At 34.8% G+C, this 17217-nt stretch overlaps 1 protein-coding gene across 2 annotated transcripts in view; it reads right to left on the reverse strand.

The window, feature by feature from the left end:
* The window catches only part of Stim2 (stromal interaction molecule 2), a 157219-nt gene that overhangs the window by 22452 nt on the left and 117550 nt on the right, over positions 1 to 17217 (reverse strand). For both annotated transcript variants that reach the window (XM_020182451.2, XM_020182452.2), the window contains exons 4-5: positions 5188 to 5299; positions 597 to 712 (exon numbers count right to left, since the gene is read on the reverse strand). In XM_020182451.2, the coding sequence (XP_020038040.1) occupies positions 597 to 712; positions 5188 to 5299 (228 nt within the window). The remainder of the gene's footprint in view (positions 1 to 596; positions 713 to 5187; positions 5300 to 17217) is intronic.

Consider the following 17217-nt stretch of genomic DNA (forward strand, 5'->3'; position numbering starts at 1 on the left):
AAGAAACACAAGGTTTACTTTCTTCACAAATACAACATAACACTTTTCTAAATGTTCTTCTTCAAAACAATCAAGTAACATAATCCACTTTGCGCTCCTGCCAAAATAGTCTTGTTACTTTATAAAGCTTCAAGTGGATCTTTGTTTTTTGATCTATATCTAAAAAATCCTCTCTTAATGACTAATGCAATCACTACGATCCACTACTTCATGCCATCAGGACAGTTAAACTGCCATATTTTTAAGGGTTCTTCATTGATTATCCAGCTATAATAACATTAGTATTAAAAGTATTATACAGATCCAATGTTTCAAATTTTAAAATTCTAAATTATCATCTAATCCTAGGGTTTGCAATTTTTTACAGTAGTAACCCAACTTGAAAATTCACATTTCATGTTTTGATGACAGAAAATTCCATCCTATAAATGGAATCCTATAAATCTTTCATTTCAAGATAGTATCACTTTCTTTCACAGTTAATAAATGATTCTCCTTAGTTATCTACTATCTCTCTTATTTTCTCCTTCCTTAAACAACACAGAGATGATCGGTCTACACCCCTGCATCATACTGTGAGTGACAGAGATACTAACGTGTCAGAGGTCCAAACAAAACCACATCCAGTGCCTTAAGCTGAAGTTTCTGTCTGTGACTCCGGTCGCTGATTTTCAACTGGGAAATCATAAAGGAAGGTTCATGCACTGCTATCCTGTTTGTTTAAAAAATACATACATATATATTAAATGAAAGTATTTCTAGTGCATAAATTTAAATATTTGGACAAAAAAATTAATACTTTACATATTAGTGATAATCGCTGTAAAAATCTCATCCATTTTATTTAATACTTTATGTTTCAAAAACTCTTTCCAAATGTAAACTTAGCTATTGAGAGACAACCATGTGTTAATAATTTAGTTGCTATGCTGATAAATTGTTTCCTAAGGTTACTTTCTGCTACAACTAACTATAATTTAGAAGTTTATTTTATAATCATTAACTTTGGCATTTTATTATCATTTCAGAAATAATAATGAAATTGGAAGTAACTTACTTAACATCATTAACCAACTTTAAAAATATAGTTCTCAACTCAGCCCATTTTGTTATGTGTGCACACACACATATAAAATTACATTTTAATGTTTAAAATGTTTTAAAAATAAAGTATGCAAAAGATAAGTGGAAAGTATGAAGAGACTTTCTGGGTTGGGATGGATTGGGAAAGGGATTTATACAGTAAGTAGGTCTGAACAATTTTATTAGCAAAGAAGAAAGCATGTAGGGAGACAAAAGTGAAATAAGGAAATAAGATCACTTTGTTTGGGATTACAAATCCAAGCAGCCTAGTACTCAACTTAGAGTTCTTAACAGCCAAGTATAACACTAGTAACAAACTTGTAATAAAAATCTAAAACACTAATATAATTAATAATGACAATACAAACAAGTGGGATCCTGTGCAATCGGCTTAATTAATACTCAAGAAAACCCTATAATATATATTCATCTCCATTTCATAGCTGAGGATATTTGTGGGAGGCTGAGTAATGTGTCCAAGGTTACAAAATTAGTAAGAGGTAAGGCAGAAATTCAAACCCATACAATTAGCCCAAAGACTACTCTTACCCATCCCATTTATTCTGGAAGAATTCAGTGCCTCTGAGTAGAGAAAAATTATAGGAACCCCTATGGGGCTTATAAAAACTTTGCAGTGTAACTTTCAAAATGCTTTCCTTCATATTCTCTAAAGATATCTTCTCAATATGTCTCTTACACCTTTAACACAACACTTATCAAAACGCTTGATGGCAAAAATTATGTTTCATCTCTGTATCTCCTAGCATGGTACTTTGCAAAAGAAGCAGCTTAATAAATGTTTGCATAATAGCTGAATGGATGGACAGATGGATGCATGGATGAATTAATAGCAATACCGCTATTAACAACAACAAACTAAACTTAAGAAAGACAATGAGATACAATATTGAGGGGGTGGGGGGAGAGGGAGGGGGTGGAGTGGGTGGTAAGGGAGGGGGTGGGGGCAGTGGGGAGAAATGACCCAAGCCTTGTATGCACATATGAATAATAAAATTTAAAAAAAGGAAAAAAAAAAAAAAAAGAAGAAACTGTAACAGAATTTACGCATGGTTTGTTATGAGTCCAGAGGTGGAAATGATTCGTCCTGAGTAGATGAGGGTGTCAGGAAAGGCCAGAGATGGGAAAAAATGAGGAGGCATATGTCAAGTGAAGAGAACTTGACTACAAACTCTAATAATATGAATTATATTGAATATAGAAAATATAATAAAAGGCCTAAGATAACCATTATAGCTAATACAAAACTAATGTAACTATAATATATTTAACAGTGTTTAAATGTTGTAGAATTAAGTACTGACATGTTTTAAATTTTGGATTTTTTTGAATTTGGGAATTTTTGCATATATACAGTAAGGTATCTTGGGGATAGGACCCTAGTCTAAACACAAAATTCATTTATATACATATAACCTAGAGATGATTTTCTGTAACATTTTTAGTGCACCTGAATTCTGACTGTGATCCATCACATGAGGTCCAGAGTTTTCCATTTGTGGTATCACATTGATGCTCGAAAAATTTCAGATTATAGAGCATTTCATATTTTTGGTTTTCAACAGTAACACATTGTTGTAACCCACCATCTGGAATGTGTAAAACTTTCTTATACATTTTTGTAACCAACTCTTACATGTATAGGTAATACTACAAAAAACTCTGTAGCTATAGCAATATTGCTCCTTTAACTCATGTCACTGTCATATAAAAGGGTCTTGAGGAAGAATTTTTTTTTTTGCAGTACGGGGGCTTGAACTCAGAGCCTACACCTTGAGTCACTCTACCAGCCCCCTTTTGGTGAAGGGTTTTTTTGAAATACAGTCTGGCAGAACTATTTGCCCAGGCTGGCTTCGAACCGCGATCCACCTGATCTCTGCCTCCTGAGTAGCTAGGATTACAGGCGTGAACCACCAGTGCCAGGCGAGGAAGAATATTTTTACCTGTTTTTCCTTCCCCTTTACTAAAAAAGGCTTCCAATGGACTGAGCTGAAAATGTCTACATTATCACTTTTTCCAGTTACATGCTATTTTTAAAATTGGTCTTGATAAGTATGTAGCTGCTGTCTCTATAAGCCTACCAGAATTTCAAGCATCTCTCATAATCCTTACTTACTTAGAAGAAAAAAAATGTCTATACCACTTATTAACAGAATATGGATTTATCTATTTTATTTCATGTTTCTGTTATATAAAATAAACTTTCCAAAGAACAACATAAGAAAAATAGTATGACCACATTAAAATCAGGGCATTATATATAACCTAAAAAAACCAAATCCCATTTTAACATACTAACCTATTTTAACTTATCGACTTCTTTTATTTAAAAGCATGAACTAAATTTTATTTCGTTCAGCATCAAGTTATAACCACAGAAGATACTCAGTACTTATTGAATAAACATTTATTCCCACAATTTCACCATCATTCCAATCATACATGTAACAAAATCAGAAATGCTGATGTTGATATTCAGAATACGATTTTAGAAATCTGAAAACTTTCAACCTGATTCAAAATACAAATTCTCAAACTGACAAAAGCTGCTTATTTAAATTGAGCATGTAAGTGAACTGATAAAGGAAATGATGTGTTTATTTCATCACATATAATAAATATATTGTAGTAACTGATTGATGTAGGAATCAATTTGGGAAGAAATGGAACATAAGAAGCAACTTTGTAAGGGCAATGTTCTGGTAGAATCATTGCACATATTAACATTTAAATCTTTTTTTTTTACCTTTTCAATTTTTTTTTAATTTTTATTTTTTTATTATTCATATGTGCATACAATGCTTGGGTCATTTCTCCCCCCTGCCCCCACCCCCTCCCTTACCACCCACTTCACCCCATCGATACCCAGCAGAAACTATTTTGCCCTTATTTCTAATTTTGTTGTAGAGAGAGTATAAGCAATAATAGGAAGGAACAAGGGTTTTTGCTGGTTGAGATAAGGATAGCTATACAGGGCGTTGACTCTCATTGATTTCCTATGCGTGTGTGTTACCTTCTAGGTTAATTCTTTTTGATCTCACCTTTTCTCTAGTTCCTGGTCCCCTTTTCCTATTGGCCTCAGTTGCTTTTAAGGTATCTGCTTTAGTTTCTCTGCGTTGAGGGCAACAAATGCTAGTTAATTTTTTAGGTGTCTTACCTATCCTCATATCTTCCTTGTGTGCACCCGCTTTTATCTTGTGACCAAAGTTCAATCCCCTTGTTGTAACACTTAAATCTTAAAGATAGTTAGGTTAACCAGAATGTACAATTTAGGAAACTAACAACTTGTTCCAGATATTTAAGAGTTAATTTGGCATTTGACATCAGACCTATTTGGGTTTAAATATTGCCCTAGACAAAATACTTAACTTGTCTTTGACAATATTTATTAGCCTGTAAGATGGCAATGATAATACATACCTTCAATTTAATCAGGAGGCTTAAATGAGGTAATATAAAGTCCTAAGCAACATATATTTTTAAATGTTGCTACTATATTTTTGTTTATTAAACATCATTTCTAATTGAAATATAACTTAAGGCTGCTATGATTAATTTGTTATTATCATTAAAAGAACAAAAAGATACTTACATTAATCCAGTCAAATAGGTATCTTCATAAAAATAATCAGTATCAAATGAATAAGTTTTCCTTAGCTTTACTAGGTAATCAGCGCTTGAACCTTTGATGTTTTCCAAAAATAATATAGTTGACCCATCTCCTAATTCTCAAAATTACTTACCTTGGGAATAAACTTTTTTAGTATGTGTGCTGCTGAAGCACTCACAGGAATAAATTTTTTAAGCACTTGGTTGTTTAGACAAGAAAAAGTGAGGGGCAGATAATGTAGCTCAGTAGTAGAGCACTTGCCTAGCATGTGCAAGGCCCTGAGAATTTGCTACCCGGCACTGCAAATAAAGTTGAACAAATGTTGAAAATACCTTAACATGATTAAAAATGAATATATTTATATTTCCTTGGTATCCCCAGCCACAGAAGTAACTTATAGACTCAACATTGAAAAACAGTATCTAGTATATAATTCTCCATGAGTGGAAAAGCACATTTGTGTAATAAAGACTCACCTGGGAAGTGTTGTTCCTTTGACATTATTGTCTCTAAAATTCTTCTCATATTGTGGGAGTTCAACAAATTCTGTTAGCCACTGCAGGGTGTCCTCAAGGGTCCAATTATGAACTGCAAAAGATAAAAAAAGGAAGTTACATTTTAAACACACTGCTTTCAGAATTAAAATATAGGCACATGCTATAACCTTAGGGGAAATAAAAATGTTATACTGAATTTTTGATTCAATTTATTAAACAGTAAGTACTAGCAAGTGTCTAGCACTCTATGAACAGAAGCTAAAAAAACAGTAAAAGACAACTCCTACCCTTACAGGCTTATAATCTACAACAGTGAAAACACATAAAAGCAATTAGCACAAGTATTAGCATGATTAATTCTAAAATAAGCACCTCTACAAGAATTTGTACAGGATAAAATAATCCATCATTTCCCTGGTTGTAGATAATGTAACAAATATTATATTTAATCAATCCTTCACCTGCCCATCAATCCATAAAATTCTGATAAACCTTCTGAGTATCAGGTTGTAGTCTAAGCACTGGGGTATACGGCATTCAACAAGATGGATAAGGAACTTGTCCTTGGGGAACTTAAATTCTTTTGGCAAAGGTTCAGGAGAGGCAATTTAGAAAAGAAGGAAGAGATGGAGGGAAATTTCAGGTAGTGATTTGTTATTAAGAAAGGAAGGAAAGATGTACGTTTGCTTCTCAAGAAGATGGTATCTGAACTAACACCTAAAATTGCCACATTCTGAAGATCTAAGAAAAAAAAAATCCCAATTAGAGAGGAAAGCTAGCATAAGTCTTCTGAGATGAATAACCCAGGAGTGCTTGAGAGATAGAAAATTGGAGAGGGTCCAGGTTATGGAATTCTTTTCAAGAACTCTGGATGTTTTTCTAATTTCAATAGGAAGGGAAATAATCTGTTTATAAAATATAGTTCTTCAATACAATATGGGAAATGGGAAAAAATAAGGTCATTCCTTATATGATTGTTCAGGCAAAAAACGTTAGTGCCTTAGACTGTGGTGGTAATACGGAATTAAATGTGGTAACAATTGTTCAGACTCTGATGTATTCTGAAGATAGTATTAATAAGATGTGTTAATGAAATGGACAGAGTTTGGAAAACCAAAAGTAGGTGTTCTAGTTTAGATCTGGAACATCCTCCAAAGGTCCATGTGTTAAAGGCTTGCCCATTCCATGGCACTATCAGGATGGGTGATGAAGGCTTTAGGAGGTAGGCTGCATAATGAGAGGTTTTAGGTCATTGAGATGTGCCATCAAAGTGCATAGAAGGACCCTGGTCTCTTCCTCTTTTTCTTTTTTACCCCCAGGGAATGGCTTTGCACTGTCCTGTTCTCTTGCTGTGATATGCTGCCCTTGCCCTTACCAGAGGTTTAAAGCAATGTGTCCACCCAATCATAGACACATATCTCCAAAACTATAAACTTAAATAAACCTTTGTATTGTAACATAATATAACTTTGGTATTTATTACAAAAACAGAAAAGTGCCTAAAAATGGGAGCAGGGGCAAGTGGGGCAAACAAAATTCTATTTTTAGACATCTGTTTGAAGCATGAATTAGACAGCTTAGTGTAGATGATACAATAGTGGTCAGATGTTACAACTATGGAGCTCAGAGGAAAGTAAAGTTGAGGATATTAAAGAGATATTAATGGGGAGTCATCAGCAAACAGATGATCTTAGAATGTAATTGCCGGAAAGAGTAAAGACAGCCATTAATAGTTTCTAAGAGTCTAGACCTAAACCAGGAACAAAATGGTAGCTAACACCTCTTTGGACATTTATTTTAAATCCTTTATATGAATTTTTTTTCTTTAAGTCTGAAAAAAAACATAAAAAGATGCTAACAGGACTATCGCCATTTTAGAGATGGGAAACTGAGAAATCAATGAAACCAAAACAGTAAGTAGTAGGACTGGATTTGAACTTAGGCAAACTGACCACAGAACCTGGCATCACACTACTCTGAAGTAAAATGCTAAATAACAGCAAAGATATAAACAAGCAGCTAAACACTGGAAAGAATGCAGAGGGTTGTGCTTACTTACAGAGTAAAAGGGGCAATAATGAGTTTTTCCAATGAGAAGGCAATAAGTATACTTGAAAACTGAATAGTGCTATATTGTCTGTATTTGATTTGAGATTTGGGAAAATGGAGTGCTTATAGACCACACAAGAGGAGAAAGGAGAAGAAAACAAGGGAGCAATAAATGCAGATCTGGGAATCTATCTGTGTATAAATAGATCTAAGAAAAGAGCTTTCTGCTAAACTACAGAAAATTCTGAATTCATATTTGCACACAAAGCCAAGTTTTCACAATCTGCCTTTTTCATTTATATGTTCTTCAAAGAAAAAAGTAAATCAAACAATTAACTAACAAAACCTTCACTGAAAACTGTATATGGTGAGTGTAATTTTCTACTGAGACAAAGCTTTGACTGTTCATTGTTTTCATGCTTTTGTTCTTCTCATGAATCCCTGTCATAAAGCCTGGATGTGGGCCTGAGGCTGCTACATCCATTTCACCAAAGAAATGAAGGTATCAGCCTTAAGGTCAGGCCTGGGTGCTTTCCACTGAATCTAATCTATTCAAAGTATCCTTTTTTTCATTTAAGTTTCTTCCTATCCAAGATGAACTGCTTTGAGAACTGCCCTGTCTTGACTGCCAAGACACCCACAGCACAGCTGCACTGCGCACACCCACACAAAATCCTCAGCCAGGAAAACAGGATACAGTTCTCTCTGTCGTTTCTCTGATTGTTCACTAGTAATAGGCCATGATCTAAACATTCCAGCTCATCAAAATATTCCCTCAATTCCCAATGAGACAATATAGAAAAGAAGAAAACTCAAATGCAAAGGATTACATATTTAAACTGCACAAATCCTAGCTATTATCCTACCTAAATAAATAGAATACCATAGTGCTTCTAAAGTAGTTTTCTTTAAAATTAATCTTTATAGCCTAACACGAGATTCTAACACAAAGTGGGCAGTTACTTTGGGGAGGTTCACTTCTCCTTCTGCTGTCTGGTTTCTTTGATGGTGCCTTGTGAGGACCTTCATTTCTCACGTCCAGTACTTGCATTTTACGTTAGCTTTAACCGCTTCAGATATCCTGGCTGTCTTTCAACCCTCAGGACAGACCATACTCTGTCCTTCCTCTGTGCCTTGTGAATAAGGTTCCCTCAATATATGAAACCCTTTCTTTCAAACCCTCCACCACATCTCTGCCTATTTATTTTACTGAACCTCCATATCACAGCTAAAACTGTAATCCCTCAGGGGATCCTTTTTAAACACTGTTATTATAATTGCAAATCATTCTGTGTTTTTATGCATAAAATTTAACTAATAATTATTTATTACTAGGATTATTCTTATATCTCTTCATCCCACTAAAGAAAGTAAAAATTTCTTGTGCAGCATTCTAGCCATACCACTTGGAACTCAGAAGATGTGCAACAAATTACTTGCTGGGTGCTGCTAAATGCATGAGGCAGAACATGTTTAACTCATAGGTATTATGAAAATCTACATTTACATTTCAGTGAAGAGATCCAAATAAACAAAAGGGTTTGTCTGCATAGAAATTCTTGATGCTGAAGGAGTTTTCATTTAAAAATTATCCAGTTTCTCACTTGTCTTTTATATTTGCTGCTGCTTCATAGCACTCCCACCAGAGGGCAGGCACAGAAGGACATGGGTTGTTTTTTTGGGTTTTTTTTTTTTTTTTTTTTTTTTTAATGTATTTTACACTGGGCACAATGACTCACATCTATAATCCTAGCTACTTGGGAGACTGAGACCAGAGAGATCACCATTTGAGGCTAGCTCAAACAAATAGTTCATGAGAGCCAATCTCCAAAAATAATCAGAGCAAAATGGACTGGAGGTGTGGCTCAAGGGGTAAAATGCCTGCTCTGTAAGTGCAAAGTCCTGAGTTCAAATTCAATCTCACCAAAAAAAAAAAAAAAAGAATTTTACAATTCACAGAGCTATAGAAATGGCAATTTCTACATTGTTTCTGCTTGAAATTATGGCCATAATATAGATTCATGCTCCACAGTGATTTTTAGCAATTTAGTCCAAGACTAATAAAAAGAATTCTGGAATGGAAAGAGACCTGTTTCAGGTCCCAGCTGTGCCACTGATTCATGCTGGCATCAGAGGCAGAGTATTTCATTCTGGCTCAGTTTCTTAATACACAAAATGATGAAATTAAGATAGACCATCTTTAAAACTCATTCAAATTTTGTTTTTAATAATTCCATTATAACAAAATAGTGTTTAAGCACTGCAAAGTAAACAGTTAACCTAGAACAGCAGAATATAGAATAATGAGGGTAAAAGTATTCTAAGAACTTTTAGGACAGCAATAAAAACTGCTACTATTTATTAAGTATTCATTAAATATCAGATTTGAGATTGTTATTTCAAATAATTATTGCAACAACTCTTTGAAGTGGGTACTTTTATTATCATGTTGATAAAAATTTATGAAGGTTAAATTCTTAATTAGATACAACAGACTAATATATGGCCAAAATAGGTTTCAGACTAAGCCTGTTTTTATAATTGTAACCTGCAGTCATATTTACAGCTTTCTAAATGTACCATGTTCCCCTATGCCCCATGTCAATAAATGGTTTTCCTTTCTTCCTTCTTTGCCAGGCTTGCTCTTCCTTAGTATTTATGATTCAGATCAGAAACTCCTTCCTCCAGAGAGTTTTTCTAACCCACCCATTTCCACATTATAGTTGTTCTTTCTTGGGCTCTCTGATCATCCTATATCTGCCACAGGACCTACCACATACAATAATGTAATTGCCCTCAACCAATTTACTCTCTGAATAATGAGTTCTAAGAGGTCAGGAACTGACTCTTTTATCTAGCATTCACAAATAACTCTAAAATGCCACATTCCTTTGATATAGGACCATGATGTTTTATCTTCATGCCCAACTTGGTTAGATTGAGAAGTGTCTAAGAGATTAAGTATGTCTCTGGTTGTGTCTGTGAAGGTGTTTTCAAAGAGGATTAACTAGGGCAGGGGAGATGTGCCCTAAATGTTGACAGGGCAGATGGAATAAAACGTAAAAAAGGAAAAATCCTACTATTGCAGGCATTCTTCTCTACTTCCTGGCCACCATGTAAGCTGCTCTGCTCTGCCACACTCTCCCTACCATGATGAACCAATAATTCTAAAATGATGAACCAAAGTAAATCTTTCCTCTCTTACATTGTTTCTCTCAGGTATTTGTCACAGCAACAAGTCTGACTAATGCAAGGGCTTTCCCCTATACCTCCTTTGAAAGATACTTATTATTATTACTACATTCTATTCAGAGGACCTTGGCCAAGACAAGCTAAGTGACCACAAGTATATAGCTCTTCTATTACTTAACTGCTATTTCCTAAATTTATTATTTAAAAATATATTTGTATCATCTGTCTTAATGTTAAGAAAGCAACTGGCATAAGAGTTATTTTAGAGAAATCAACTTCTGATAGTATGAAACAGAACAGTAGAATCAATACAGTATAGCTAAATACACTATCTTCTATTAGAAGCTTTACATTAAGATTTAACTTCTCACATGAAAATTCAATTAACTACAGTGTAATACAAATTTTAATTAAATGTAGTATGAACATGAAAGAAGATAGTAAGTTTTAAATGTAAAAGGTGAAGAAGTTTCACCTTCCCTATTTCATGGACATTGTGTTGTATGGTGTGCCTTCTGAGTGAGACCAGCTACTCAGTACAGTCAAGACACGCTTATCTTTAGATCAGTGCCAGAATGTGAGATCCTTGCAATTTGATTAGTGGGGCACACCTTTGTAACATGGACTAAATTCCTACTACGTGTTACATTTGGACACCTAAAGCTACTCTCTGAACTTGGTGAGTGAAGATATTAGTAGCTGTACCAATACTTTTGCTCATGAACTCCTTACCTTGTATCACGCAGAGTACATGTTGGCAAATACCTGAATATTTTGAACTTAAAAATTACTGGGAGTGTTCTCTTCCTAATAGGAGTTCAAGGGACACTAAGGGAAGGCTTTATTACCTTTTCTATTACAAACTGCAATCTTATTATCATTTAAACTAAGTGTATTACCAACACTTAGTCCCATGAAGATGGTGAGAGGTTAACATTGAGTCTCTAAATTATATGATTGTTGTGAAGATTAACTGACAAAATGTATGTGGAAATGACTCTTCTGAATATGTTCTACAACTATAAATTATGATCGTAACAAAACAATAAGTATAGGAGCAGAAATGCTGCACAGTTAAAATCTGGGAATGTTTTCTTTATGAACATTTCAACAAGAGCAGGAGACGCAGTGGCTGTAGGGACTAAATGTTTACTCAAGTGTCCCTAAACATCTCATTATGGATGGCACTGAGGAAATTTACCACCTTGGCAATGGAGTGCTGAATCTTTGGTTGTTCATTCGTCCATTTTACACGCAACGTTTTTCTTCTTCACTTTTTTTTTAATGCTGAACTGAGAGTAAGAATCTTCTACATCAAATAAACTTAAGTTCTTTAAGAACATGCAATGTTTCTTATTCATTTTTATATTCTGAACACATCAAAAATGTAGCAGTACTAAATGAATGTGGAACAGCAAGTAAACAGAAAAAATTCAGTATATGTGGAGAAGTGAATGGATGACAAAATGATTCAGTTAACCAAGGCTACTGGGACAATGTCAGCCTTCACTGATTCTTTTCAGTGGCATTCCTAGATAAAGCAATGAACTTTTTCAAAAGGGAGTCTAAGCTTCATAAAATGAAGAACATGCTATTTTCCAAAAAACATGTTTAACGACAAAAAACCATACTTCTAAGTTTTAACTTTGTAATTGTTTGCTTTAATTTTGTATCATTAAAGTTTTGTTCTCTTTGAATTTGAAAGTTTCTTGAAAATATTTTCATGTAGTCAACTTGGAATCCCTACAACAAATACTTACTGAGTGCACAGTCATTATTATTGGGTGCTGCATAAAATAAATAAAGCACCAGAGTCAAGGGATTATTACTAAGATTAACTTTTAAAGGGAATTCAACAACAACTAAAGAACACAAAAGCCTAGTTTAAGAAAAACAAAAAAACTTCTCAAACTTCTCAAGCTAGCTGTCATACAATCTCCAGGTCAGAAGAGAAGACATTACATTCAAAACTTACAAATCCTGGTTTCTTTAAGAACTGGAAATTTTACCAGTACCCATAGCAAGGATACTTTCAAGGTAATTTTACTCTGGAAATTGCTGTTTGATCTCCAATTACACATGATTTTTCCTAGTGCATTTTCGCATTTAAAAATTTAACAGTTCATAAATACGTTAGCTACATTTACTCGGTATATATCATGTTCTAACTTAGACTTCACTTGATATGTAGAGTCATGGTTTAGTATTATTAATAGCAAAAAAACTTTCAGGAAAAGTTCACTTAATTATGAAGTACTGACTCAGTGGGTAAAATAAGAAGTTACTAAACAGACTCCTCATTCACAGAGGACCTTTGTCAACAGCAACAGTTTTGTGGGATGGGCAAAATGGAATACCTTCAGTTAAAAAAACAGATCTACAAACACAGACTCATTTACATGGTCACTAAAATAGCATTCACTCAAGCTTTTCCAAAGCTTTTACCAAATTGGAAATTTATTTCAAAAATCCTTCAGATGCCCAGAAGTAGCCAAGACCCACATATGGGTGAGAAAACAGGCTAATGGTGACCAGAGTTCACATTATATAGACATGGGGGCAGCAGGCCATCAGAGGCCTGCGCAAGGGAGGTTCTGGAGTGAGGTTAAGCCGGATAGGATCAGAAAAAACTGCTATAAAACAGGGGTAATGAATAATTCAGTAAACAAACTGAAGGTAACAGAACCAGATTTTTCATTGTCGGTGAAGAAAGGCACAAGTAGGGGAAAGGGTAAAGCTAGAATCAACCTAGTAGTGTCAGACTAAAACTGGAAGTATCAGGTATCAGTGGGAATTCATGGTTTTCAATAAAAAGAAAAATAAATACAGACTGTATATACTTCTTAACTCTGCCCATTGAGAAAACCTGGGAACAGTATGTCAGTAGCAATAAACATTCTTGCTAAAATCTTGGTTTCTAAATATCACTAAATACTGGCTTCTAATACCCAAAGCCTTCTTTCTAAGTAGTACCTCAACTAAAATCATCAGAACCCCTTACAGAAATGGTGATTGAGAAATGATACAATGAGACTATAAAAGCTTATTGTGCCAGAAAGTAAGGAAAGGTTCAAAAACTGATGGAGACATAAATTGATACAGAAGCCAGCTTGGAAGGTGTACCAATAAACAAATTGGAGACAATTTAAGTGTGAAAATAATAGTGAAAGCAGCAAATCAAAACCCACAAAATAGGAAAGAAGGAGTGATATAAAAGAACAAATGCAAAAGATCAAACCTCAGAACAGTTATAAGACTTTAAGATGATATTTCTCTAATTTCTAGTTTCAAGATGTCTGTTATCTCCTACCATCTTCACAGGACAAGATGTTTGTTGATAAAATATTCTTTTGAAATCTCTTATAGTAGAATGACAACTAATAAACAGAAAAAATATCGGAATTCAAAAAACTGCCATTTGACAATCATAAATAAATTTAACTAACTCAAGCAAGAAAGATCCATAAATGCTAAAACAAGAGGGTGAAAACAGTATAAGGAATGTGGTATTTTATAGCTCCATGTATCTCTCCACAAAAAAATATTAATTACAAAAGAGGACAAAAGTAGTTATAGAACATAGAAGATACTATCTTCATCAAGTGACCAAGTAACACAGTTGGTATTAAAACATATTGATACCATGTCTGGGTATGATGGAACACTCTTGTAATTCCAGCACTCAGGAGGCTGAGGGCAGGAAGATGGTGAGTTTAAAGCCAGCCTGGGTTACATAGTGAGTTCCCAGGCACCCTGGGCTACATAGTAAGACCCTATCTTGAACAAACAAACAAACAAAAATTAACACCACGTGCCACACAAAAAGATGTAATAAAAACAATAATTTCTATTTAACAGTCCAGCCATCCCAAAATGTATAAAGTGGGCCTAATCATGTGAAGGAAACTACACAATATTTTTTAAGACTATAGCCAAAGTCAGGAAATTCTAAGGAACTGTTTCACATTAAATAAGATTACAGAGACAGAACAACTGCTCATAATGCACGATCCCACAAAGAAGTACTGCTTTTCCTAGATTTGGTAACAGCAAAATAATACCTATAACTACTTATAATTTAATAAAACTTTTTATAACTTCATAAAGGGACACTCTCCCACATAAATCTCTACATGCCTTTATAAACTTTAATTATATTCATTGGCTATAGCTGTTCCTTTTCCTTACTGAAAGGGCCTCATTTGGCAAAAATCCCCAGTAACCCAAATTCAATCCCAGTACAGTATGAGCATGAAGACATTGTTGGCATTCTTGGCTGTAACTAAAGTGTGATAAATACTATTTCCCTTTTGGGAGTGTTTAGGTCATGTGCAAAGAAACACATATTTCCTTAATTAATAGATATTTGGAAGGCATCTGTGTTTCCAGATTTCCAAACTAACATGGACAGCACCTACGTTTTGCCACTTTGAATTAATTTCCTCAATAATGCTTTTTTTTTTTAATACCAATGTTTCATTTTCATGATAGACATGTCCAGTGATCCTAAGTGAACTCAGACAGGCATTTACCTTGTCAAAGTAAAAAGTGCCAGACAGTACCGAAAATCTATAATAGCAAGAAAGATTTTTTAACTTCACAATGACAAGTTATTAAAATGCACAAATGGGGTTTAATAAAATGTCTAGATTTGGGAAATTCTATCATTAATTATCATAAGATACTGACAGGGACCAAAAGAGGCCTATGGGAAAATTCATTCATAGTCCAAAAGTTTTGAACTGCAAGTATCAAGAACCTATCAGATTGTTCTGAAAGAGTAGCTATATTTTATACTGTGTAACCCATGCTTTCCGACCTCCCTCTCCTGCCCTTCCCCGGATCCAGAATAACTTTGTTGAGGTTTTTCTCTACCTGCTCTATCACATTCTAGTTTCTCTTGCCCATCCCTTGCTGGCTTGCTGCTAGGTACTCTTTCTTTCTCTGCCTTCTTCTGAGGCAAGTTTCCTAACCACCTGGGGGAAAGAGACAGAGAAGAAGTGACCATAGGATCCCATCCTGGAGGTCACAGGATAGTCTAGGTTTCGCATGTGACGTAATCCAGTTACTTCCTGGCATTTTTCTAACTAGACCAGACAAGGAAGACTTCTATTTCTCTTTGGTCATGATACTGGAAAATGTAAGCATACAACTGCCAAGAGCTACAGAGCCAGCCTCTAGAAAATAGCAGGAAATAAAATCCAGACAAAGGTAAGACAAAAATGGAGTAAATCCCTAATTGTATAACCCCACTTTGCAATTAATAATAGTTTTTAAATTAAGATAGTTTGATCTCCTTTATTATTTCTTAATTATACCATATTATTATCAATACATAAACACTATAAAATCTCCATCTTTTAAAATATAAAATAACTTTGTTCACATCATATCTACCCTGAGGTATCAGAGCTCCACTTCTCTCTACTCCTTTTGAAAGTCAACAATGTTCACTGTCTTTACTTTCTCAATAATCCACTCTAATCAGAATTTCACCTCACCACTTCAGTGAAAATGCTTACTCATCAAGACCACCAACAGACTTAACCTCTGCTTTGCCAAGCCACTGGTGAGGTTTCTGTCATCTCACTTGATCTTCTTTCTAGAGCATCTGACACTGCTGTACCTTTTTTCTTAAAACATTTTCTTCACTAGGCTTCCAGGATTCTGCTTGTATCTATCTCACTGGTCACTTCTCAGTCTTCTCTCCTGCATCCTCCTTTGCTTCTTGAACTCACACCTCTCAATCTCCTTCTCTTTGAATCACCAATCTCAGTGTTTTTCAGCATCTTTTATCATTATTATTATTATTAACCCCCTCACCAGAGTCTGCTCATATTTTGTCCTAATCACCCATATGCCCTCCAAATTCTTAATAACATAGATACATAAAACCTAGAAATCATCTTTTATTCCTATCTTTGCTTCCCACCAAAATCCTGAATTCAACCCCACAGCAAAGTCTGCCAGTCCTTCCTTTGAAACAGATCATGAATCAGATTTGCTACTTCCCCCTCACCAGATCACTATCACCTCTGCCCAGTTCACTGCAAGAGCCTCAATAGGTCTGCCACTTCTACTCTTGACCCCTAAAAGATTGCCATCTACGTAGCCATAATAATCTTTTTAAAAGATGAATGACATCAAAACTTTGCTCAAAACTCCTTAATACACTTACTTTGCATTTATAATAAATCTTACGCTCTTTATTGGGGCTTACAAGGTCCTATGAGATCTGGGCCTGTCTATCTTGTTTGTCTCCCACCACTCTCCAGATTCCTTAATATCTTTTGGCTACGTTAGCCTTCTTCTAGACCCGTAAGTATGTTAAGGTCATGTCTGCCTTAGACCCTAAACCTAGAATATACTTCACCCAGATCTGACCCTGGCTCACTATCAGCATACAGGTCTACAACCAAATACTTCTTTGGGGAGCTCTTTTGAGTATATTATTTAAATAGCCCTTGTTCTACCTAGTCACTGACTATCTTATTACCCTGCCTTATTTTTACCATGTAATTTTCTATGCCAGAAGCTGGGTGAAGTGTGTATGTATCCATACACAGACACGCATGCCAAACTTGTTCACTGCCTCCCTAAAAGAGTATTAACTTCATTAAGTGCAAGACATCTGTTTTGCTTAATATTCTACCCCTCAGATCTGGAAAAATGCCTGTTTCCTTACAACAAAGTTTTCATTACTTGAAGTGATTTGAGTCTCTACCTCTTGGAACCATGAGAGAGAGAGAAAAAGAGAAAGAGAGTGAG

The sequence above is a fragment of the Castor canadensis genome, chromosome 9, assembly GCF_047511655.1.
Source record: "Castor canadensis chromosome 9, mCasCan1.hap1v2, whole genome shotgun sequence".
NCBI lineage: Eukaryota > Metazoa > Chordata > Mammalia > Rodentia > Castoridae > Castor > Castor canadensis.